The sequence below is a fragment of the Helianthus annuus genome, chromosome 7, assembly GCF_002127325.2.
Source record: "Helianthus annuus cultivar XRQ/B chromosome 7, HanXRQr2.0-SUNRISE, whole genome shotgun sequence".
Lineage (NCBI taxonomy): Eukaryota > Viridiplantae > Streptophyta > Magnoliopsida > Asterales > Asteraceae > Helianthus > Helianthus annuus.
The window spans coordinates 144,012,407-144,038,056 of NC_035439.2; the positions used below are offsets into that span (position 1 = coordinate 144,012,407).

Consider the following 25,650-nt stretch of genomic DNA (forward strand, 5'->3'; position numbering starts at 1 on the left):
TTGGACACCATAAACAATTTATCGACAAAGTAACTTGTTATATAACTTTCTTCATGACCTTATACCAATGGGGATCTTCACGGATGCATGCACGTTGGCGATGTGAGGATGAACATCCTCTTTCTCTCCTCCTTTCTCCCTCTTTCATGGTCTCCCACAAATGACGGTTATCCTTCTCTCCACCACATCGACAACAATGAGTTGCTATGCCTCTCATGAAGGTTTACAAAGGCCCTTTATGACACCCGTTGAAGATGCTATTAGTGTCAAATAGTCCTATTTCTTTGGTTTGATGTTACCTTAATTCTCTAGAATCATTGAGTGTGTATATAGTTGATGGCATGACTTAGCATGGCATGAATGAGTGTGAATGGCAAGCAAATTGTTACGATGTATAAATGAGAATAAAATATACATATAGCCTAAAATGATATCCTTTAGACAAATAATAATTAAAATAACAACAATAAGGTTGATGATAAATGGATGAACTATACAATTTGATGCATGTATCTCAACAAAACAATAGTTTGTACATGTCATTAAGGGCAATATATGTCTAGCAAACAACATTGGAATAAAATATATTTAGGATAACTGCAAAAGTAATCAAGTCTTATCATTTATCCAAATCTCATTGTGTACCCTACATCTCACACGTGTCAACCAATGAGATTCTTTAGCAAGTTTTGCAACTACATATAATTTTGTTGAATAAATAGGATGGTGATCGATTGAAAAATAAAAACCCTTTATACACACCTAAGTTTGAAAGTGGAGATCTTAAGTTCAAGCCTTACAAACAATATGAATTGAAAGAAATTTGTCGTTAAAAAAACATATATTTTAGTTTGTTTTAGTTACATTAATTGCTTTCTAATAAACCTCACTACTTGGAATTTAATAAATTTGGGTTGTCCATGACTTTATAGCCTAGTGACATTTTAGGGGTGGGATAAGGCTTTGGGACCAATAGTTCCTAGGTTCGACTCCCACAAAGGAGGTTTTTCTCATATTTATTGGGTTTCCTAGTGATCCAAATTTACCGTTCAAAAATAAATAAATAAATTTGGGTTGTATTTATAGAGTATAAACCGTTGCAATCGATTTGTGCAATAAACTAAAAAAGGTGTTCCAATAATAATTTATACATTCATCGAGAATCATGTGTTCCAATAAACAAATTAATTGCCAATTCAATTTTAATTTAAAAGATGTTGTCAAGCTAGATCTAAATTAGAAAATAATATGATCACTAATTATCAAATTTCTAAATTATATGATTACATAAGCATGAGATATCAAATAATTTGATTGTGAAAATAATTGCTTAAAAGAACGTTAAAGCACATCTTTAAAAAAAAAACCTATATGGTCAATTCACAAACATTTGCATATAATTTTAACACAAATACATTTTACCATATGCGTAGTTGCGTACCATGTGTTAAGAGCACGCCTTTTGTACATACCTTGTTTGCCATTTATATAAAGAACTTTTGTTATCCGAAACACTTGGGCCCATGAACTTCAATCTTATATCTTATCACTTAATGATATATACCTTTTTAATTAATTGATTTGATTGAGGTTATTTAAAGTTTAAATCACCTCCATAAAGAGAAGGTATTGGTTGAGCAAACAAAACGAATAGGACACTTTCACGATTTCTTCACGGACGTGGCTAAATGCACCTCCATATTTACTATTTATACCTCCTTTTCACGATTTCTTCAATATTTTTGTAAGGTTTAATCAATTTTTTGGTTCTACGATGAACCTAAAAAATTAAATCCAAGAACACCATGATAATTAACGGAATGCTTCAAGGTTATATTTTGACAAAAGATTTCATCAGTTCTATCAAGAACCTTGATTTCTCATCATAAACCAATAAACCAAAAATTGATTTCTTACACCTAGTTGAACCCTCCAAGATATGTTTTAAGAACTAGAAATCGATTTCTACAACGATTTCACCAAATCTATTGATGAAGATAGACACGAGATAGAAAAAAATCGATTTCTTTCACCTAATCTATTGATGAAGATAAAGTAGAAGTCACAGAAGAAGTCATTTATATACACGTTCAAAATTATTTAAAATCATTTATATACACGTACAAAATTATTTATTACGTAATCTGGTTTTTAAAAGGGAAAATTACAAAATTAGTCACTGACCAAAACCACTTTCAAAACTAGCAACCTCTCGCGTCCTTGGAGTGACGCATCATGCACATGATGCGTCTTTGGAGAGATTTCTGAAGCTGAAGCGCCCGGTGAGATTTCAGACATCTCCGACAATTTGTAGTCGTCTCCGGCGAGTTGCAGATGCCTCTGGAAAGGGTTGCAGACTTCTTTAGTAGCTTCAGTTGCAAACTTCCGACGCGTTGCAAGTTTCAGGTGAGTTGTAGGTTTCTGACGAGTCAGTGGCGAAGCTTGAGATTTCTGACCGGAGGGTCGGAAGTCACCGGACCTAAAATTATACCTAAAAAATTATAAAACCGGGGGTCGAAAACGTATACATCTAAAAAATTCTATACAAAAACTGCATACCAGACACTACTGAGCGAAAAGTTCGGGGGGTCGAGCGCCCCCCACCCCCAGCCCCAACTTTGCTACGCCCATGCGACGAGTTGAGGTCGTCTCCCACTTGAAACTTTAGAAAACTTCCCAGACGATTGAGATGAACTTTTCCAGCAAGTTGAGGTCGCACTTTCAATATCTCATGCGTCTGGGAGACGTCTGAAATATCCGGCCACAGACGTCTTGTCTCATACGTCTGGGGGAGAAGTTCTATGATGCGTCTGGGAGACGTCTCTGACAATATCTCATGTGTCTCCGGCCACGTGTCATTTTTTATTGGGTTCTAGTGACATAGCTCCAAAGATGCATATGATGTGTCGCTTCAAGAACGGGGGAAGTGACTACCTTTGAAAGTAGTTTTGGTCAATAGCTAGTTTTGTAATTCCCTTTTTTTAAACCAATGAACTAGCAGATTGGTAAAAAGGTTGTTTTAATTTATTTATTTTTTTAAACGGCAAGTAATGACGTGTCAACCACCGTGACACCGGACGTTGTGGTCAAGGTCGACTACCCGACCGCCGTCAGCCCCTTGACTCTTCACAGATGCGCGGAAACCCGACCTCCACCCGTCCGAATGCACGACAGTGGAATAATCAGTAAAATCTCGTCTCCCATCCAAGGTTGTTTTAATCACCCGTGTTTTTTAAACATGTCAACTAGTAGATCGGTAAGGCAGTGTACTTAATAACCTATCCGGTCTAATCTAACTCGGGTTTCCCTAGATTTCGATGCTTCCCAGCAGTGGCGGAACCAGAACGATTTAGTTAGGGAGTCATCATAAGCTTATATTCTATACTGGTTCAAATTAGGGGGTCCATCTCTGAGTCCGTTCTTCAAAAACTCAAAATTTATAAATAAAAGTTCAAAAAGTTCCGGTGACCGGAGGGTCAACGGACCCTCTTGACCCCCTCTGGTTCCGCCCCTGCTTCCCAATCACCTGTTTTTGAAAGGCTTCATTTTTTTGTTGGCTCCAGCCTAGACCACGTGTTCGATTGTTTGTCTCTTAATAAGAGTTTTGTTTCTAAGATTGCGTTTGTTTAATGTTTATTGTGTGGTTCACTGGTTTTTTTTTTGTTGTCGGCGCTGCTTCAAGATTTCCAACTATTGTTCATGAATACGTACTTAAATTTCTAGAAGACTTCAAATTTATGGCCTTCAAGTGTTGGCTGAGTCAAACCCATAGCCACCATGAAATTCAATTTGCTTATCAACTTTTTGTTTGCCAACACTATTGATGTGATTGTGTACCAAGAATTGAATAAACCCTATTATTATTAACATAATAACATCTAACTATAATCATTTAAAATTCATGTTTTATACATATTATCATTTGAATTGTTATTATTTGTCAAAATTTATAGATGACATTTTTCAATATATACTTGCTGAATATCAATTTCGTGTTATACAATGTAACTATAAATTATTATTTGAACAATAAAATAAAGTAAAATAAATTCACATGATCAACAATCAATACCTAAAGAAAAAATTGGAAACATTGTTCTTTAATCTCTACATACATAGGAGGAGTAAAGAAACTAAAGTTATTAAGGGGCTGTTATTTAAGCTTTTAATAGTTCAGATCTTTTGGTTTCGCGAGTAGACGTTCAAATGGTTCAGACATTTGCCTCTAAATGGTTAAACATTATATTGAGTCTGAATGGTTGACCTCTGATCTGAAATGGTCAGACATTTATATCGACTCTTAATGGTTCAGATTACTTACTGATTGAGCACTCTCGTTCAGAAGTTGCTAAACAACCTCTAAACTGACGAAAAAAGAAGATTAACCACCAGATTAGTGCAAAACGTCTATATAATATACTTACGAGTACCTCTTCCCCAGATTTTCCGCAGTTCGCTTAATCCAAATCATGTTACATCGTATATCAACTCGGTGTTATAAAATGTAACCTCTAAACTACATTATTAACAACCAAAAGTAGTCAAAGAAATTCACATGAACAACCACAAACTACAAACCAAAACCAAAAACAAAAACAAAAACAAAACCAAAAGAATAATTTCCAAATTTTGTTTTCTCAATCTCTACATACATACTAGATCAATCAAATTAAACCCTGAACCAAAGATTAACCATCAGATCAATAAACAAAAGGTCAATACAACATATGTAAATTATGTACCACTACTTCTTCACCAGATTTTCCGCAATCTGCTTCAACGAAATCATGTTACATCTAACAATAGTATCAACAAACACACACGTCTCCTCCTTAGTATTCTCAGCAGGCACATCCACCACATACGACTCCACCACAACAGTGCATCCGTCGCACTGCGACGGGTGCAGCGTGGTGACAGATCGGTAATTATTCAACCGATGGTCACCACCGACAACGCTAAAACTCATAACATGCCGCTCATCATCAAGTATTTCCAACCGCTCCGTACTGGATCCAGCTGGCAATCCAGACACAACATGTACCTTTCTTAAACTGCCGACATCACCATCACCAAGAATCACGTGACAACTTTTGAGAAAGTGTTTGTACGCCTGCGGGTTGTCAAACCTACGGACGACAGACCAGACAATATCCACTGGTGCGGATATTGTCTGGACAACTACGGATGAGCATCTGTTTGGACCAACGACATGAGTGTGGTGGTGCATAAGGTCTTCTGGGATGCATATAGATGATGGTACTCTCCATATTGTGGTTGTGGGGAGTGGTTGTTTGTGGTGGTTGACGGTGGTGGTGGTGGTGGGTGTGGTGGTTGTAGGGTGGATTCGTTGAATCTGAATGGGAGAAGGCATATTTGATAATAATTATTCAGTCTTGAGTTTAAACCTTTTTTTGTAGCGTGTAGATGGTGAATAATAGATATATATGTGTATATATAGATGGAGATAACGTCAGGAATGGGAGGCAATGTTGCAACTTGCAAGTTGTGATGGTGGAAAAGTTTAAAGAGGAAGAAACACAGGGATTACGCCGGTCATGCAAGTGGGAGCAAGCAAGTTGCATAATATTTTTTTCTTTTTATATGTATTTTCTTTTTCGGAATAATGGTTTATGGAATTATTTTATTTTTTCTGTGGAACATTAAGTTTTGCTTTGACAGGAGTAGGTGCCGGTCAGAACTCATATAAAAAGTATATGATATACATGAAAAAACGTATATTAATAATTGATATTTCATAGTACAACTATTTAAATTAAATTTTTAGTTAAATAAACTAGCATACTTTAGACTTTAGAGGAAAAAAGGTAGTTTAATGTTTAACCTAACTTAACGTAAGAAGGTCTCTATACTATATGCACAAAATAACTTATTCAGTTTTGAAATATTAAAATCACTAAACTTGTTTAAACAAGTTATTAGGACTTGCACGTTGCGGCGGGACTCTTAAACCGGACAAAAATAAAAGTAAAAACGTTGAATCATGCACAATACAGGGTGTTAACTCACCTAATTTAAACAGCGAAAGACAAAGCCTAAAAAAATAAGAACACAACCCACATAATAATGTTTTTAAAGTTGGATTGGTAATCAAACCAGTCTCCTTATTGGTTCACTGTACCGCTTTATAACCGGATTAAATTACGAAATTTAATAAATATATAAATACAAAATTAAAAGAACGAACTATATATAAAAATAAGTTCAATTTACACGAAGAATGTAATAAATTATATAGTATAACAAAAACTACAAATCAGAAACGAAAAAAATATAAGTCATTTATATAATATATGTGAAGATCATTTAATAAAAGCCTAGTGCAAAACAAAGTTCGGTTTATGTAATTTTTGCGTACCAAAGTTCGCTTATGAGATTTTTGTGTATTGTAACAAGTTTCGAACATGTAAAAATTTGATCTTAACAGTTTTTTCATGCTAAATAAGAGTGTTAGATTTAATGGTTTTTATCTTCTTTTTTTTTTTGTGTGTGTGTGTGAAATACATTATTATTGGATAATACACAAAATATTATCAAAGGAGGCAGTTTTATGGTTTTTGATGGTGGTACGGGAATCAGGAGAAAGTAGATCTATGAGCTAGCCATGCATGAATCTTTGGCACCACCGACTATGATGTTAGTGGGCTCTTTTTTGACTAAATATATATAAATTATTGTCCCTGTCCATTGTTACATGTAAAAACCTTTCGATCGACCAACAATCATCGTTACATGTAATAACCTTTCGATCGACCAACAATCATTCCTGCGAGCACTTAACCATGTGTCATGTTTTCTTATTTTAGACTAAGAAAATCAGAATCTGGTACATACGATTATGAATATCATATCTATATATAGACATTGGATAAGAGTGTACGTATATCCATCTAACAAAATTATAACAAACAAACTAAATGTAAAATGGACCGATAAACTTGTAAATAGGGGTGTTCAAAACCGGATATTCGAAAATACGGATATTCAAAACTTTCGGATACCAGATTTCATTATTCGAATTCGTATCCGAAATTTCAGATAATAAATCGGATATCCAAATATCAAATTTTTATCTTATTTTTTTTTTTACTTTTTTGATATTCGGAACCGGATATTTCAGATATCCGAATATAATTTTTCGGATTATTCGGGTATTTTCGGATACTTCGTATATTTTGGATATTCGGATAACCGAAAAAAAAAACAAAAATGAAGTTTTCGGATATCTGAAAAATTTTAAAATCACTATCCGAAATCGAAAATTCGGGTATTTCGGATTCGGATATCGGATATTTTGGATCGGATTTTCGGATACGGATAGTTTTGAACACCTCTGCTTGTAAATGTATATTCACTACTAGAAAAATGCTATTATTCCTACCAAAATTTCCTACGAATTTCCTACGATTGAAAATGGCGACACATTTCCTACGAAATTCCGACGTATTAGAAAGGGTCTTAGTTTTGTGACAAAAAAAGTGACAAAAAAAACGACAAATTGGTTTGCGTAGGAAAAATGTAGGAAATTTCCGACATCACTGACGAAATCCGTTTTCATTTTAACCATTAGTCGGAAATTCGTAGGAATCGTTATGCGTAGGAAAAGTGTCGGCAATTCCCGACGGGATTCCTACGGAATCCGTTTTCATTTTAATCATCGGTAGGAAATGCGTAGGAATCCAATTTATCATCATAATAAAATGAAATTACTGATATTAAAATATAAAGTTTTATTATTTATAAAAAATATATGTTATTTTTAAAATAAATTTATTAATATGCATAGTTTTTAATTAATATCCGTAGAAAATGTGTAGCAACGTACCGACACAATTCCTATTTTTCTTAATATGCATAGTTTTTATTAATATGCATAGTTTTTAATTATTATCCGGTCAATAAACGGATCTTGTCATCAAACATATTTTTCTTTTATAAAAATACAAGGTTATATCAGTTATTTTTCTGTGGACATGACCCGTTTAGTAAACGGATCTTGTCATAAAAATATACTAATTAAGCGCTTTACTTTATTTTTGAACAGACCAAATACTGTTGGGACCTGGAGAGTGAAAAAAACATATATGACGCATTTCGTAACGTTGTTGAGAATCAGTATAGAGACACCATGAGGGACTTGAGAGAAAAATCTAAAGAGAAAGCCAGAGACGCTGGATATGTTATAGGAGACAAGCACATATTCGACATAATTTATAAATATCCACCAGCTTCGGTCTCTAAGGTAGTATGGAAGCAATTGTGTAAGGTATGGGAGTTACATTCTTATTACTACTTTTTTATATACTAGTGATAATACCCGCGAATTTCGCGGTGTTGAAAAATGATATTTTTTTACTTTTAGAAAAAAAAAACGTTACTGATCATAAAAGAAACTGTACGCGTGAATTTATTATGGTCTATCCGCCAATGTCATACCTTTCAATACAAAGAAAAAATAAATATATATATAAGAGTGAACTTTATAATTTACATACAATTTTGAGGATAAGAAAAAAAAGAAATAGAAATATATGCAAACCGTAGGCTGTGAAAAGTTCAACAATAAAGAAAACGTCGGTTGAATCCTTCATTTGGTTGTTTGAAAGTCTGCCACCGTCGTTCAGAATCTTCTTAACCATAAGTGTTCTGTATTGGAACACAATCCAATTATTAATTCTATTTAATCCGATCATTGGAAGTAAACCTCTATTTTTACCTTGTAAACCTATTTTCAGAACCTCTTCTCATCCCTATTTCATCATTACCTCTCCAGGAAACCCGCTTGAAGTCGATGGAGTGCCGGTGGAGTGGCGCTTGATGACGCTGGAGTGATGTCTGCCGTCCTTCCAAAAATCAACCATAGTTGTCGTCTGCTTTGCCTCCCGCCATTCCATGTCCTGTTTGAAATGTGATAACATACAATTCACAAATAATTCAGAATCAAAATAAAGCAAATTTAAAAATAAATTTAAAGGCATTCAGTTCATGTCCCGTTTGAAATATGATACCATATATAATTATTTTCACCTGTTATCTAAGGTTATGGAGATTTGTTCATAAGTCCTCATAAATTACAATATTATTAGCCAGGCAATAACAACTTAGAAACCCTAATTTAACATTTCTCCTCCAGAATTCAATCCCGTATAAGAGCTGACTGCAAAACGTATCAAAAGTGAATAACTGATTCAACTATATGATTAAATAATTAAGTTGAAGTTCGTACTTGATCAACTCCTTGAAGCAGACGTGCATCGACAGGAATAACGTCACCTAGCTTATAGCTTAATACTGATGATGTCTCGAGGTATGCATCCTCTTCATTCCATTTCCCATTGCATAAAACCTAGTGAGGCCAAATATATTATATCAAAACGACGTTATTTAATGAATATAGAAACGCGTCAAGTGAGTTAAAATTATCTAAATCTATATACATATACATAACCCTCTAAAACATTATTTACATGTCAAAATGCTGGTATTACATGTTCAGAATCTTGCTAAACTCATGCAAAATCCTTCTCATATATAATTTGGTTTTAAGTTTTAAAAATATGTTGATGGAAGTCAAGAGGCTTACTTCTTCACGAATTTTTTGTACAACCGCAGGAGATAGTTGCCCATCATACGGCTCACCAACTTCACTTGCCTCTATGGGGGGAACCGGAGCATTTCTTCTTGCTACACCTCCAACCTAAACCAAATGATGACATATATGATATACCAACATTAGCCAGTGGTTAACTAATAATCTGCAGAAAGTAATAACAAACACCTGCATAAGATGTATATAAAAGCAATATACTGGTTAACTAATAATCTGTAGAAAGTAATAACAAACACCTGCTATGTATTGTTTTTATAATAGTTACCCTAAATCAACTCAAATTAACAAACAAAAATCACACAAATTAACTCCAAACAATCACAATATCCAGTACGAACAGGATACTGGTTCATCAGTGACACCTTACCAACCCTGAAAACCAAAGAAAACTAAAGTCAAAATCACAAAAAAAAAACAAAAATAAACTCAAATCCAAACCCTAATTTCACACACTCAACGTACGAACCCGCTGTCTCCGAGAACAATAACCTTGAGCAAAGTTCTTCGCAAAGACATGGTGAAAGAAACTGTAAACGATTTCAAATCAAGATTCCTATTTTATACCTAAAAAAACAGCGGAGTTTAACCAATTAATAACAGTGCCGGATCCAGGAACTTCTTTCAGTGGGTTCGTTTTGGTAGATTCTCACTATTTTTTCCGGATCATACAAAGTTCTTACTATTTTTTTCCAACCCGAGTGGGTTCATGTGAACCCATAAAACAGGGCTGGATCCGCCACTGATTAATAACCTCTCTTCGAGATTTAAAAAAAAAAACACAACAAAAAAAACATAGAGTTAATTAGCAAAACATAATATTGGTTACCAGACCGGAAGATGAAAAAAATAAAAATAAAACAGTCCTTATCTCTCATAACAGGCCATAGCTGACTCAAGATCTTCCGGGTTTATGTAAATTTCACACCCATGTTACAATATGCTTTAGCATACATAGGTCTTTCCAAAGCACCGAATATCCTCACTGGCATATCATGATTTACGGGTTATAGGCGGCAATAGTGAGGAATTTGATGGTGATCGGAAAGTCAAACCCTGACCGACCACCGTCTCCGGAACAACATTGAAATAGATAGTCGGTAGAATATGAGCCATTGATTTTTAATTGAGCCCTTTAGTGTTAAATCTGAATACCACGAATCAACCAAAAAATCTTGCAAAAGCTTATTAACAAAATCCTCTGTGGCAACCTCAACTACCGGAGAATTAATAAAAACGCTTGAATATCAATTTAATTTCTTACAGTTAATAACTTAATAATGAAGGGCCTAAATAAATAAATAATAGAATTAAAAAGGATGAATCATAAAAAAGTGGGATTGTGTTACTTGTAAATCCTTCATACACACCTCAAGGCTAGTTTATGAAAAGTGAACTCATCAATGGTCAAACATAAAACTTACTGGATATGATTTGGAGTTACTGCAGTGACTTGCATTGCCAACCACTTCGTTAATCTCGGGAACAGTTTCAAGCACAACATCAAGTTCCTACGATAAATCACAAGCTTTTGACAATAGAAAATGATAATCACGGGTTGGAGAGTTCAACCTAACCCAACCCAAACCCGAAAATTTTAGACGAACACGACCCGAACCCGAAAATCATGTCATACATATGAACCCAAACACGACCCGAATATTCGCCGGTTGACCCAAACCCGACCCATTCAACCCGAATTTATTTATTTATATATTTGGAAAATTAATATTTTAGAATTAAAATTAGCTAATAAAAACACAAATGTATATAACACAATTACGTTTAAATTATAAAATATTATGTTAATAATTTAATTTATGACATAAAACATATTGTAAAAAAATATAATATAATATAATATAAATGGGTTGAACGGGTCAACCCGAGCGGATTGACCCGAACCCATTTAGACTAAACCCAAACCTGCGAATTTCGTGTTATGTTCGTGTCGTGTTTTCGCATCGTGTCAAAAATTCCCACCCCTAGGTGGCAACCAACATTGTAAAGAAAAAATGTTAAATGAAAACTTAAATCCTAATTTCTTTTTCTCAAAAGGAAAAAACTCTTAAATCATACTCTCTATTGATGAACATGATTATTAACTTCAAACAACAATTGAGCTGTCAAACATCCATAAATATTGAAAAACATGAACAAAGAATTATGAGAAAAGAAACTACCATACCACCACTTTCCACCTCAATCTGATTAAACAAAAGAAAGGCCATATCACCACTCTTGCATGCCAGTTTGCTTAGCTTGCTCATGTAACATGAAAGTGACTTGTTAAAATGTTTGAAAATATAAAAAAAAGTTCCAACTTCTATGCATTACCAACTAAAGGATATCTATGAAAGTAGTAATAACAATCATAATGGCCAAACACAATAAATGTACAAAGTGCAAACCTGAGTGATCAAAGAGAAGTAGCCCGTAAAAAGTTGATAAGACCAAAATTTGTTTAGTAGTATAACCAAATACGAAAAAAGGTCCATGGATGAATTAGTTTAGGAGCATAATCATAAGCTAGATAAGACCACTCAAATATCCCAGAATAGAGGTTCAAATGGGTTGGTTGGGTGACAAAATTTTATAACATATTGGGCATCCCCACTTCCTGTTGATAGTGCAGAAGCAACTCTTCATTTCACCTGAAGAATAAAAGGTGCTACTTCAATAGTTATATTTTAAATATGATTAAAAAATACAGTTGCAAACTATGAAAGATAATTAAACATTTGAAATATAAAAGATTTAGAAGAATAATGCTTAATATGTCTGAATCTTGTAATCTCTTGTGATAAAAATGATTATCTTGTATGATTAAAAAAACATAATAAGAATATGACCTGCTGAAGAAAATGAGGATGTGTCTAGATACCATTCCTTTTTTTTAAATTAACCCTATCACATTAAAATATCTAAATCCTGAGAGACCTCTTGGTAGAGTTATGCAACTTAGTTTTCATTTTTAAAATATGAAGTATAATCCTAAGCCATCTTTAACTTCTATCGTTAAGTTTTTTTAATACAAACTTATGATTTAAAATGAGATAAAAGGAAAACGATTCAAACCGCCACAACCAAGTTGTTAGATCAGCCAGTACAGTTGGGTTTGTCATTCTCTGAAACGATATCGGTGGTTCTGGGACCCGTGAACACCCCTACTCACCGTCCATCCATCAGCGCCTCCTGAAAGTACCTAAATTGTTGTGAACCTGCTTATTACCTCACAATATCAATATCAATATCAATATGTGAAATTAAATACTTATTAACTCGAGTGCACATGTATACCTCCCGGAACTCCAATTCTGTAGCTAATTAAATACACCAACTTCGACTTTTGTTGACTTAATTGACTAAGTTTGACTCAGCTTTGACTGATCTCCAAACTTTCACTTAGTCCCTTTAGCAGCTCCCAACACTACCTCAAAAAACTAACCGTTCTGACACACTCATTTTGACCCACATTCACTCGCATTAAACTCCCTGTAGCGGTGAAGATATAGTCATCAAAACCAAGTTTGCTCATACCACACAACTCAAAACCAAGATCTACATACATTGACATAAATGACAAACAAAAAACATATATAACAACATATATTCTGTATCGTTTCAAGCGAAAAACGTTTATCTCGGAATCACAATCTGAAACAGAAAGAACGATTCAACGAACGACATATAACAAATTGTTTCAAAAGATTAGGTTACAGATTTAGAAAAACCCCCAAATCTAACTTTAGGGTTTAAGAATGAATTAAAACGTAAAAATTTTACTTAACGATTTAAAGAATATACGCAGTTAATGTGTGTTTATGCAATTATGCCTACAAAAAACACCATCAGATTGGAGATTTCAAATAACAATCATATGTCAAAAAATATGTTACCAGAGATCTGATATGATGGAAAACCAAAAAACCTAAAAATCGATTCAAGATATATCATAACTATACAATCGATTCAAGACATATAATAAATCTACAATCTAAAACGTTCAATCAACATCTACAAATCTAAAATCAATGTAAGAAAAACATGGATTGTTTAAAGAAACATACCGAATCAAAAGTCCTTTGCGACACCACAATATGCAACAGATCTTCGATATTTGAAGAACGATTGTCTTTGATTCAATTATTTATGGATTGTATTATGATTCAATTATTTAGGGTTTGTAATGTAAAGGCCATTTCATATATGGAAAATGAATCTTGTAAAATAATTAAAAGATTGAATCATGAAACAATGTTTAAAACATCATAGATCGAGAAAAATTAACCTAGTTGCTTGGCTGCTTCCAGTTGTTTCTAAAGAGATTTAGGATCGATTGCGATGAGGAAGAGAAAGAACAAAAAAAAACCCTAATCGAACTAACCGTATGTGAGAAGATGAAGAATAGAGAAATAAACATGATTAACAGAAAGAAATCGTAATCTAACCTTGTTGTTGAAGATTTCCAGTCGACGATTACAGATTTGGAATCTTACCTAGAAGATTTGGGGAGAAAGTAGACGGTTGTGAGTTGGAAGCGTATAGAAGAAGATGAAACCTAATCGGAGTTGCCGTATTGGAGAAGATGAAAATGGGAAACAAAAGGACGGGTTCTTTGTTTATATATGGAACGAAAAAAAAGGACCCGAATTGCTAATATGGATCCCGTGTCGGGTCATATCAAGGAATATGAGGAGATGTCCATTTTGGCGGGAAAATGAGCTATGGAGGCCCTAGTAGGTGGACATGTGTCCCCTAATTAAGGCTTTTATTAGGTTGTATAGATTCTATTGCTCTATATATGTGTGGTTTATATTGTACTTGGCACATAGTCTAGCCTTACACACATATATACATATATATATTTCGTTTCAGGGTTGGAACACCAAAAAATGGCTAAAAAAGTCAGAGAGCGGGAGAACAAACCGCAATAGCAAGGGTAGTGGTAAAGGTATATCCCGACATACCGGTGGATCCATAGGGTTTGATGAGCATCGCATTCGTTTGCTAAGCTAATCATCTTTATATAAATTAGTAAAAAAGTTGCGTCGAAAAATATAATTGTTTGTACTCAAATGTATTACGAAAATGCTTTTTAGGAAAGAAAATACGGCCGAAAAGTAAAGTGGATTGAAGTTTATTTTGATACCCATCTCAAAAAGGAAAGCAAAAAGAAGTATTGGGCCGGAGAGCTGGACATTAATAGTCTTGCGGGATTTGAGTTTATTTTTGAAAAATCAAGAGAAATCTATGTAAGTTATCTTTATCATTTTTGAATAATTAGAACATTAGCGTATTAAGTTTTAGTACAACAACTAACAATTTGTTTCCATAATTGTAGTTACGATACCGAAGTGATATGATCAAGTTGCATGGGTCGGATCTCAACCAACATCCGGATGATCTTGATGTGTGGGCGAGAGTGGCAGGAGATAAAAAGGGCCGGATGTTCGGGGTAGGATCTTCAGATCCTAATTTCGTGATAACTGGGAAATTGTCTACATCTACCGAATCTAAATTATATGTTGATGCTATAAGGTCACAAGAGGAGGTATTGTTTACTTCTTACAAAGTATCACAATTCTATAAATTATATAGTTTTTAACAATTATTAGTAGAAAACAATAACTTAGATTATTGACCCGTTTTAACAATTTAGGTTGAAAAAGTCCGAGTTGAAATGGAAAAGGAACTTGCAAATGAAAGGGATGCGAGACAGGAGTTGGAGCAAAAAGTGCAACAGATGGAAAAAGAAATGAAAGAAAATGAAGAAAAGAGGCAAAAACAATTTGAAGAGTTTATGAAAAAATTCCAGCCTCCCGTTAGTCAGTAGCAGTAGTTTTTTAATTATCCCGGATCTTTATGTTTAACAACGGTGATTTTGTGATTGAAACGGGCTCGGAATTTTTGTTACTTATTCCGAATCTTTATGTTTAACAATGGATGGTTTTGTAATTTAAACGTGCTCCGAATTTATGTTATTTATTTTTGTTAAATTTATATTCCGAATCATATTTATCAGTATGCATCTTTTAGCAGGAAAAAAGTAGGTATTTTTTTTTGTTTTTCCTGTTATTTTTTAAATGTATCCGTAAGAAATGTGTAGGAAAAAGACTCAACAGGTTTTGTCAAATTCCGTTGGAATTCTGTAGGAAAAAAAGATAGTTTCGTAGGAAATGCGTAAGAAAAAAGAATACATTATGTTAGAAGTGTGTAGGAAAAAAAAACAATTTTGTCTGAATTACGTAGGAAAAAGGAATACATTCCGTTAGAATTGTGTAGAAAACAAAACTAGTTTTGTATGAAATGCGTAGGAAAAATGAATACATTCAGTTGGAATTGTGTAGGAAAAAAAATATTTCCGTAGGAACTGTGTAGGAAAAAAAATATTTCCGTAGGAACTGTGTAGGAAAAAAAATATTTCCTATAGCAACTGTGTAGGGAAAACGAATAGATTCCGTTAGAATTGTGTAGGAAGAAAAAACAAATTCGTAGGAATTGTGTAAGAAAATTAAAATTTAATAAATATTATATAATAAATATAAATATAATTGTTTTAAGCATAGAATTTTAAAAAATAAATATTCTGTGGGAAATGCGTCGGAAAGTTAAGAAAATTTATTCCGTGGGAAATAAGTAGGAGAAATCTAACGAAATATTTGTGTTTGAAAGGAGTAGGAAAATCCGTAGGAAATGCGTCAGGAAAAAATTACCCACGAGCAGAATTCCCACGGCCCATTTTCGTGGGAAATCCGTGGGTAAACGCAGTTACCCACAGATTTCCCACGGAAATTGACGTGGGAATAGTAGCAGTTTTCTAGTAGTGATTATAGGTAAATCTCATACTAGTCGACGACGTGATTAGTGATGTTGAAGTTCATAAGTAATGTATAATATCAAGTACCATCAACGTGTTTTAGCAAAATTGACTAAATTGACTATGGATGATAGAAGAATTAACTTTGTGATTAAGCATGCTCAATTAAGGTAATCCAAAGACTGGTGACCTCATGGTAAGTCTCATCTCAAGTAGAGAAAAAACAAACCGTAAGTTTTAGTATGTAAGACATACAATATTGATTGGTATTCGAAAGATAAGTGATTGATATTAAATGATAAGATGTTACAATCTAGGTACTAATAAAATTAATTAATATATAAATAAATAACAAACCACAATTGTATTAGAGGGAAGGTTAACGTACAATATTCATTGACCTGCGATGATACGATATGAAATTACGTATGTTATAAAACTCAAAACCTTAATCATGTATGTTGAAAAAACATAATCACGCATGTTTATGATTTTTCAACATGCGTGATTATGATTTTTCACATGCGTGATTAAGAGAGCACGGGGCGGTACGTTATACTCGACCCATCACGCGTGAAACAATCACGCTACGCCGCCGCCGGTTGATGTTTAACGCGTGAAGTTTGTAACGCGTGGAATGTTTAACGCGTTGAACTTTTGATAATTTGGACCGTTTGATTTTTTTGACCGTTTTAAAACGGTAACATTCTTTAAAAAAAAAAACCTTTAAACCATTTATCTAGTTATATATCTCCATTTTAAACAATTTTACACACACCAATCTACATCTTTTAAACCCATTTCACACAATTTTTATATCTTTCTCAAATGGAATTCCCTACGGATTCGACGTTTCCGATGTCTAGCGGCAGCGATACCGAGTCGTCTTCCGACAACGAGACGCTAAAGTATTTTGTGTTGGTGTATAACGAGCTTTATGCCGAGTCGTCCCGCCCAAAGAAGAAGATGGTCGACCGTGATCGTATATATGCCAACGAAGTTTTGATGAACGATTATTTTGTGGAAAATCCGCTCTACAATGTCGAAATGTTTAGAGATCGGTTTCGTTTACCCAAAGAATTATTTTTAAAGATTGTTGGAGACATCGAAGCAAACGAGGAATGGTTTCAAGAAGGTTACGATGCGAGGGGCAAACCAAGTTTCACACCGATACAAAAATGCACGTCCGTCATTCGCCAACTAGCGACAGATAACCCTCCCGATCAATATGATGAATACCTAGCTATGTCGGAAAGAACTTCACGTGAATGTTTGCAATTTTTTTGCGACGCGGTCATTAAGTTGTATGCTAAAGAATTTTTACGTAAACCGACAAGCCACGACATCTCACGTATTTACGCCGCACACGAGGCTAGATGGCATTTTCCAGGGATGCTCGGTAGCATCGATTGTACACATATCGAGTGGAAAAATTGTCCAAGAGAGTTGCGAGGGGCGTATGTTAGGGGAGACATCAAAAGACCAACCATCATACTAGAAGCGGTGGCGTCGAATGATTTATGGATTTGGCATTCGTATTTTGGTGTTTCAGGTTCAAACAACGACATCAATGTGTTGCACACGTCGCCGTTGTTCCAAAGCATAACGGATGGTACCGCACCTTCCTCTCCTTTCTATGTTAACGGTCGACATTACAGACGAGGCTTTTATCTTGTGGATGGTATCTACCCGTCTTGGTCTGTTTTTGTGAAAGCTCCCTCATTTCCTGTCGAGGCTAAAGAAAAGACGTTCAAAAAATTGCAAGAATCGGCAAGAAAATATGTTGAGAGGGCATTTGGTGTTTTAAAGGGTAGATGGGGTATACTACACCGACCGGTTCGTGCGACGAGCAAGAAATCAATACATAGGATAGTGTATGCATGTATCATATTGCACAATATGCTGATCAAAGAAGACGGACGTGCAATATCCCCGGATTGGGTGCCGGATCCTCCTACACAAGTTCAAGTTCCACAAGATATCCATCTACAATTGCGTAACGAAGAAACTCACTTTCGGTTAAGATTCAATTTAATTGAACTAGTAGGTTCTCTAGGTTTGGAGTTTGATGATTCGGACGAGGAGTAGGTTTTTTTTTTTATTTTTAAATTGTATGTTTCTAGTATGTTAAATTGAAGTAGTATGTTTTAAATTTAATGAAATTTTTAATTTTAGTGTGTTATTGTTAATTTCTAATTTAAAATAAAAAATTAAAATAATTAGTGAAATTTATAATTTTGTTTTAAAATAAAATTAAAAATTTCTAATTTTAAAATGAAAATTAAAAAAAAAAATTGGGAGTGATAGAATTTCATCACTAGTGATACCACCCCGCCTACATTTCTATCACTAGTGATAGAATATTGGGTGATGACATGGCATGATTTGATTGGATAGTGGGAGTGATAGAAACTATCACTAGTGAACCACCCCTCATTCTCTAAGGTTTTGAGTTTTATAATGTGCGTAATTTCGTATCGTACGTTAAAGATATTAAGATATTGTATTTTACACTTTCAGATTGTATTAGATTTTTTTTTTGAGCGGTTTCACATTATATTAGATACATGCGTCTTTTCACAAAAAATAAAGGAAATGGAAAATTAATATTCGTTGAATATAACTATTTGAAGTTTGTGGTCATACCTCACATGATATTTGTGAGCATGTATATGACTTTGACCGGGATTTTGCGACAATTGTTATCTATGTAAACTTTTATTACGTTTGATTTCTACCAGAAAATATACCCTTATTTATACTTTTATGACGTTTAATTTTTCCTAGTAGCATTTCTTAATCAATGGATTAGCTATAATTGTTACTTATGGCGCATTGACGACAAATCCTATCGTAAATGAAATTCATCTAAATTATAGTCACACAAGGGGAAATATAAACCTTTTATGAGTTACAATGTGCATGTTAAGATAATAATAACTATTTAATCCATAGGAAATAAACAATTATGTGAATGAACTCATCACACGAGATTTGGTATTACTTTAAAATCTTGACTAAAACAATTGGTACATTATAAATTATGCCAACATATTCATGATGACCAGGTTCATTCACTTGGTTAAAAAAGGATTAGAATTGAAATATACAATTAATCAACTTGGCTTTCATACTTTCTTTTAAATTTTATATAACATAGATTTAATTCTAGTTGTTAATTTTATAAAAAAAAGCAATGTCTATATATTTGTACTTATAGATAGATCTACATATTCAATATCTATTTATAATTATATGTATGAGGTTATTCCTTGATCGTATGATTAACATGTTGCGTACGATGAATATTATTATGTAAAATTTTGCTTTTATATTCGGTGCTTCATGGGTAAACTAAACTTTTATGAGTTTTTTATAACATATAACACAGCGATAAAGAATTTGTAAAGGAAAGAAGAGATGGGCAAGAGAGTATCTTATATGATATGTTGGAGATAACAGCGGTCATATGATTTTTTTACAGGTGTTACTTTTTGAAAAATATTCAGTAAATTAGTATCACTTGGGTGTATGATACGTATTTAAATAATTGGTGTCACGTTAATATCACTTGTGTGTACGATCCGCACCTACTTGGAAATTGCATGCCCCTTGCATTTTTCTTGTGATCGTCCTTTCATTAGATTCAAGTTTCAACAACCCCATCATCATTTTGATGGTTTCATTTAAGATTAGAACCACACTTGTTTAGAGATGATTTTAATAAAAAGGACCAACCGACTCAGAAATTCAGGACCATTAGGTCTTAGGTTTGATTCCCACACGCAGGGTTTTCCAGATTTACTAGGTTTCCTACTGAATTGGTGTATAGGCACGATGATACTCCAGTAGTCCGTCAGTGGTTCAAATTTGCCGTTCGAAAAAAAAGGTCAGAACAAAGTGAATATTGACACTTCAAATCTACACATCAAGTTTTATCGAATTTAAAGAATAAGTTGTCACTAATATTGTTACATTGAACTCCTTCGATACGTATCGAAACGACTTAGCCAGTTTTGAAAACATAAGTTAAGGGATTCATGGATCCATAAATATATACATTCCTAAAGGAAAAAATAAACTGATGTGTGTCAAACGTATTACGAAATGAAAATATAGAACCACTTGAACTAAATTACAAATTTTAGACTATTTTTTTGCCAAATGGTGCCAATATTGAAAATAAATAAAATATCATATTTTATATGCATATTGTCACAATATATCTAGAATATGTGACTAAAAAAGATCAATGATGTTATAATACTCTTTTTTGACTCGATGAAATGCATCGTTTTATTATCATTATATTAATATTATCAAATATCAATATCAATATCGATTACTAAGATATTACATACAAACTTAATCAAAATAACCCGTGCAAATATGTTTTATTTTTACACTTAGACAAATTGCACATCGTGTATGAACAGAAAATATTCATAAACAATGGAAACCATCAACACGTTTCCATTAACTATTGAGTAGTATCATAACTCTAGACTTTAACGTACGCATACGAAGTAAATTATAGGCACACATGACGCCCCACTACACATAACCTAATAGATACAACAATCAATATTGAGTGATATGATATATCCAATGCTACATTTGATGATTGTTAAAAGGGTACTTATACAAATTCTTTTTAACATCCTTGTAATAAAATATTCTTAATTTTAACTACTTAAAATAAGATAATCTATATTTATATTTTTAAAATCAACTTGAGTTATTAAAAGGAAAATAAGAGTGGTTATAGCCCATAGGAAGCTTCATACGGCTCAGCATCTCATTCACAAGGACAAGTCACAATCCAACAGTGTACATAGTTGTAGTATTAAATGAGATACTTATTATCCCCATTACTTGGCTTTTGTAAACATGCCCATCATATGTTTTTAATAAACTATCAACTTGTTTTTAAGGTCAATTTATTAATATATCTATGCTTTTACTTTTGTTATATAATATACACGAAAACCTCATGTATTTTGTTTATACAGGAGTTGAGAAACTATTTTATATAGTGTTTAGTAATATAAATAGTTTCTAGTTTAAAAGTTCAAATCATTGTGTTTTTTATTTATAATTGTGTTTTTTTTTCTATATTTGCGTCATTGTGTCTTTTGTGTTTTTTTTTTTAAAGATAAACTTCTATAAAACACACTCGCGCCCGAAAACCGGACCGAGAACCCATACAACCAAAATCCTTACATAATTACAAATCTACACCAATCATCCCATGCTAGAGATTTACAATCGGATCTATATTTATACCACAGGAATCCCTTCGATCTAACCTCGCTAAATATGTTCTCCACCTTTACCTCGACATCAGAGAAAGACGCCCTGTTCCGAGCCAACCAAAGGCACCAGCAAGCTGTGAACATGATGCCTTGAATGACTTTCTTAACCCCAGCTCTAAGGCCACACGAACTGTGAATTTGCAGCAAGTCTTTTGTGTGACTCACTGTCTTTTTTCTTTGACATTGTGTTATATTTTTGGCATTGTGTTATATTTTGTTCAACATTATGTTATCTTTTGCGATTCGTTGTGTTTTTTGTACACTAGTCTTTATAGAATAACTTTACCCTATAGTCTACATAACAAATTGTTTTTTATTTATTTTATTGACTAATAAACTGGCGACTCATTCCTACAGTTAACAAAGTATAACCTAAACTGACATGTTGGATATTATATATTTGAACAATAACTTATTATTTTGTCAAAATGCAAAGTTTGAATTGTATTCTAATAGATTTATATTCATTTGTTTGCAATATTATTTAATAACATCAAAAAGTGAGTTGTTGTTTTAATTAATACGAGAAATGGACACAAAAGTTGGGTACGGATTGGACTACTTAATGTCTAGCTCATTACTTGTTTACGCCTGGTTCCCATTGATAATAAAATAAACTAAAGTGATACACCACATCATATAGCGTTTGGATTCACGTATGTTTTATTATTGACGTGTATGTAGATATTAATGGTTTAGACGAGTAAAGCATAATTTTTTTTCAATGGCAAGTTTGGATCATTGACAAACTACTGGAATATCATCGTGCCACCAGCAGAACCACCCGATCATATCTATCTCTACTAGGCAATAATGTATATACACAAATTTAGAAGAAAACCCAATAAATCTGGGAAAAAAACCCATATGTGAATCAAACCCAGGAGGTCAGGACCTAATGTCCATAAGATTTATCCCACCCTCAAAATGCCAGTAAGCAGATATACAACTAAAAATTCACGTATCACCGTACTAGCGAATTTGTTTCCGTCGGCATCTCATCGATCAAGTACTCGGTAACACGATTAGAAAAACTTCCTAAAATGACTTGTATTGGGCATTTGGGCCTACAAGAAGGTTTGGCATTTATTTGTGATATAGTGATGTGTGAACTATATTAAAATGTGGCCCTACAATTTCTGATCTTCTGCGATTAAGCAGCCCATGCAGGACCATTTCCGGCCCGCATTTAAACGTGAAAAGTTTTGACTTATTGTTTAAGAGAATTGAATGTAAGTTACTAATTTGCATAGTTACATTTACACATAGAGGGTTGATTCTAAACGGGTTAAAACGGGTTCAAGATAATTCAAAAGAGTTTGAAGATAAAGTTTGGTTTATTTAGTATCAGGTTAAAACCCCGTGTATTACACAAATTAAATAAATAAATATAATCATAAACAAATAGTTTTAAAAAATATAATATCATTAATTTGTTGGTTATAATTATTATGAAATTGATAAATAAATAAGTAGATTATTATGTTGTTAGTAATATCAAGGTGAGTGGTACATAACATTCTTTGGAAGCCCGTATGTCACAAACGTTGAATATCAAAAAAAAAAAAAATACGATTTATAAAGTTTTTTAATTAATTATTATATGTGTATTACTTGGGTTAACATTATTTGGAAGTGAATTAGTTAATTATTAAAAAGGGTAAATTTCTTTAATTAATTATTAAAAAAATAACTTTTTTTACTTGTAATATATGACAAACCCATTGCTAGGCTCAAATGACGTAACTTGCAACAAAATTCCCTATAAAGGGCGAAACCTGTCAAAATTCGTTGAAATGACACCGCCTGAAAATGGGTACATGGAAAAAGGACAAAACTTGTAATTTTTCCAAAATAAAATATAGAGTAAACTGCCATTTTGGTCCCTGTGGTTTGGGCACTTTTGCCATTTTGGTCCAAATCTCAAACTTTTTAAATCTGGGTCCCTGTGGTTTCACTTTTATTGCCATTTTAGTCCAAAATTCAAGAACCCCCTTTTTTGACTGTTGCAACCTGCCTATTTTGTCTTTTTGTGCAGGGACAATTTTGTCCATCTGATTTTAATTTAACATATTAATAATTAATAAACTAAATTAAATATATATAATTCCTTTATACCCTTATTTAACCATCATCTTCCCCCATTTAACCATCATCTTCCCAAAAAAACCCTAACCCACAAAATCGAAGCAGATCATCTTCCTAAAAAAAAACCCTAATCCCACAACGAATCCCTTGCAACAAAACGGCCTCGTTGAGTCTCACCCACAAAGTATGACAGCTTCCACAGCTCACTCCCTTGTAAAATCATCATGCGACAGCACATTTTACCCAGAATTATGCTACTCCACCATCACTAGCCACCCCGAAGTCACCAAAAAGGTGAAAAGCCAAAAGGACGTGATCGAGCTGGCTGTGAATATCACAAAAACCGCAGTGGAGAAAACTACTTCCAGATAAAGAAGCTGAGCACTCGAAAAGGTCTGATGCCACACGAGATTGGGGTGTTTCACGACTGTCTAGAGAGGGTAGCCGAAACGTTGGAAGAGCTTACGGAAGTTGAGAAAGACCTGGAGGAGTACCACACCAAGAAATCCCTACAGCATCACGCTAACTATCTCAAGACGCTTATGAGCTCCACCATCACCAACCAGGAGACTTGTCTTGATGGCTTCTCTCACGGCGGTGCTTCGATTTTGTGGGTTAGGGTTTTTTTTTTGGGAAGATGATGGTTAAATGGGGGGAGATGATGGTTAAATAAAGGTATAAAGGAATTATATATATTTAATTTAGTTTATTAATTATTAATATATTAAATTAAAATCAGATGGACAAAATTGCCCCTGCATAAAAAGACAAAATAGGCAGGTTGAAACAGTCAAAAAAGGGGGGTTTTGAATTTTGGACTAAAAAATGGCAATAAAAGTGAAACTACATGGACCCAGATTTAAAAAAATTGAGATTTAGACTAAAATGGCAAAAGTGCCCAAACCACAGGGACCAAAATGGCAGTTTACTCTAAAATATATTTAGCTGATGTTTGGCAACCTTGTGTTAAGCTATTAAAAAGGCCTGACCAACTAACAGATAACTTTTTAATGGGTCAACAAATTTCTAAAACTTGCTCATTAATAGGCTCCATTAACCATTAAGAGTGTCTTTTAAGTAAACCAAACACACTGGCTCTAACTGATTCAGATATAACCTTTTAGTCTGGTTAGCCAAGATCTATAGTTTGGGCTGGATGGGCCTGGGTCTTGCTTAAACGTTTCTTATTGGGTTCAGTTGGAGATATTTAACACATAGGAAAGCACATTGCAAGATGTTCAACTTTTGATTTTTCTCTCCAATAGTAACTATAGATTTAGATGACATACAAGTGTCCCTTTTAAAGTAATAAATCTTAAATATTGAATCTATATAAACTAAGATCATAAATAAGGTAGTAGTGGAGTGGTTGGGGAAAGATTTGATTTTCCTTGTGACTCAGGTTCGACTTCCACTCTCTCCATTATTTTCTGCGGTATTCCGCTGAAGGGCGAATACGGATGGCGCCAGTTCTTTTTGGATAGGAGGCGAGATTTTACCGATTATTTCACTGTCGTGCATTCGGACGGATGGAGGTCGGGTTTCCGCGAATCTGGGAGAGCCAAGTGGCTGGCGGCGGTCGAGTAGTCGACCTTGGCCACAGCGTCCGATGTCACGGTGGTTAACACGTCATTCCTTGTCGTTCAACAAAAAGTATAACCTATGATCACGTCACATAAAAGTATCTACATATATTTTTAGTAAAACTGAGTTTTATTTTATTTCTTATTTTTTTAAATGTAACAGAACCTCATTGCTTGGTAAAATCAAGGTATTACTACGTTTTAAGAAACAAATTA

At 33.8% G+C, this 25,650-nt stretch overlaps 3 protein-coding genes across 13 annotated transcripts; 1 reads left to right on the forward strand and 2 right to left on the reverse strand.

Annotated features, from left to right (window-relative positions):
- Window positions 1–4,538: 4,538 nt before the first annotated feature.
- On the reverse strand, window positions 4,539–5,535 carry LOC110869013 (abscisic acid receptor PYL4). The gene has a single exon (XM_022118303.2). It carries the CDS (start codon window positions 5,372–5,374, stop codon window positions 4,745–4,747), a length of 630 nt encoding a protein of 209 aa, XP_021973995.1. The 5' UTR covers window positions 5,375–5,535; the 3' UTR covers window positions 4,539–4,744.
- A 2,870-nt stretch (window positions 5,536–8,405) lies between these two features.
- LOC110869011 lies at window positions 8,406–14,212 on the reverse strand. Of its 11 annotated transcripts, none has more exons than XR_002552905.2 (10): window positions 12,929–14,212; window positions 12,707–12,849; window positions 12,040–12,282; window positions 11,817–11,889; window positions 11,053–11,139; window positions 9,605–9,718; window positions 9,248–9,367; window positions 9,049–9,178; window positions 8,738–8,918; window positions 8,406–8,667 (listed from the first exon to the last, which is right to left on the reverse strand). XR_002552905.2 is itself a non-coding variant. In XM_035975393.1 (10 exons), exons 4-9 carry the CDS (start codon window positions 12,124–12,126, stop codon window positions 8,772–8,774), a joined length of 633 nt encoding a protein of 210 aa, XP_035831286.1. In that variant the 5' UTR covers window positions 12,127–12,282; window positions 12,707–12,833; window positions 12,929–13,123; window positions 13,699–14,212; the 3' UTR covers window positions 8,406–8,667; window positions 8,738–8,771. The 11 variants fall into 11 exon arrangements, 7 of the variants coding, with proteins under 7 accessions (XP_035831286.1, XP_021973990.1, XP_021973989.1 ...); XR_004862983.1 differs by having other exon boundaries at window positions 11,812–11,889; XM_035975393.1 differs by lacking the exon at window positions 9,049–9,178 and having other exon boundaries at window positions 11,812–11,889; window positions 12,707–12,833; window positions 12,929–13,123; window positions 13,699–14,212.
- Window positions 14,213–14,735: 523 nt separating this feature from the next.
- On the forward strand, window positions 14,736–15,568 carry LOC110867107. Its single transcript, XM_035975395.1, has 2 exons — window positions 14,736–15,182; window positions 15,291–15,568. Exons 1-2 carry the CDS (start codon window positions 14,991–14,993, stop codon window positions 15,462–15,464), a joined length of 366 nt encoding a protein of 121 aa, XP_035831288.1. The 5' UTR covers window positions 14,736–14,990; the 3' UTR covers window positions 15,465–15,568.
- The last annotated feature ends 10,082 nt before the right edge of the window (window positions 15,569–25,650 follow it).

Coding starts and splice junctions, on each gene's coding strand:
- LOC110869013 (XM_022118303.2), bottom strand. CDS start 5,374: ATGCCTTCTCCCATTCAGATTCAACGAATCCACCCTACAACCACCACA.
- LOC110869011 (XM_035975393.1), bottom strand. CDS start 12,126: ATGGACCTTTTTTCGTATTTGGTTATACTACTAAACAAATTTTGGTCT. Junction 11,890..12,039: donor ACTTCTCTTTGATCACTCAG/GTTTGCACTTTG, acceptor TACATGAGCAAG/CTAAGCAAACTGGCATGCAA. Junction 8,919..9,247: donor TGCTTCAAGGAGTTGATCAA/GTACGAACTTCA, acceptor CATTTCAAACAG/GACATGGAATGGCGGGAGGC.
- LOC110867107 (XM_035975395.1), top strand. CDS start 14,991: ATGATCAAGTTGCATGGGTCGGATCTCAACCAACATCCGGATGATCTT. Junction 15,183..15,290: donor CTATAAGGTCACAAGAGGAG/GTATTGTTTACT, acceptor TTAACAATTTAG/GTTGAAAAAGTCCGAGTTGA.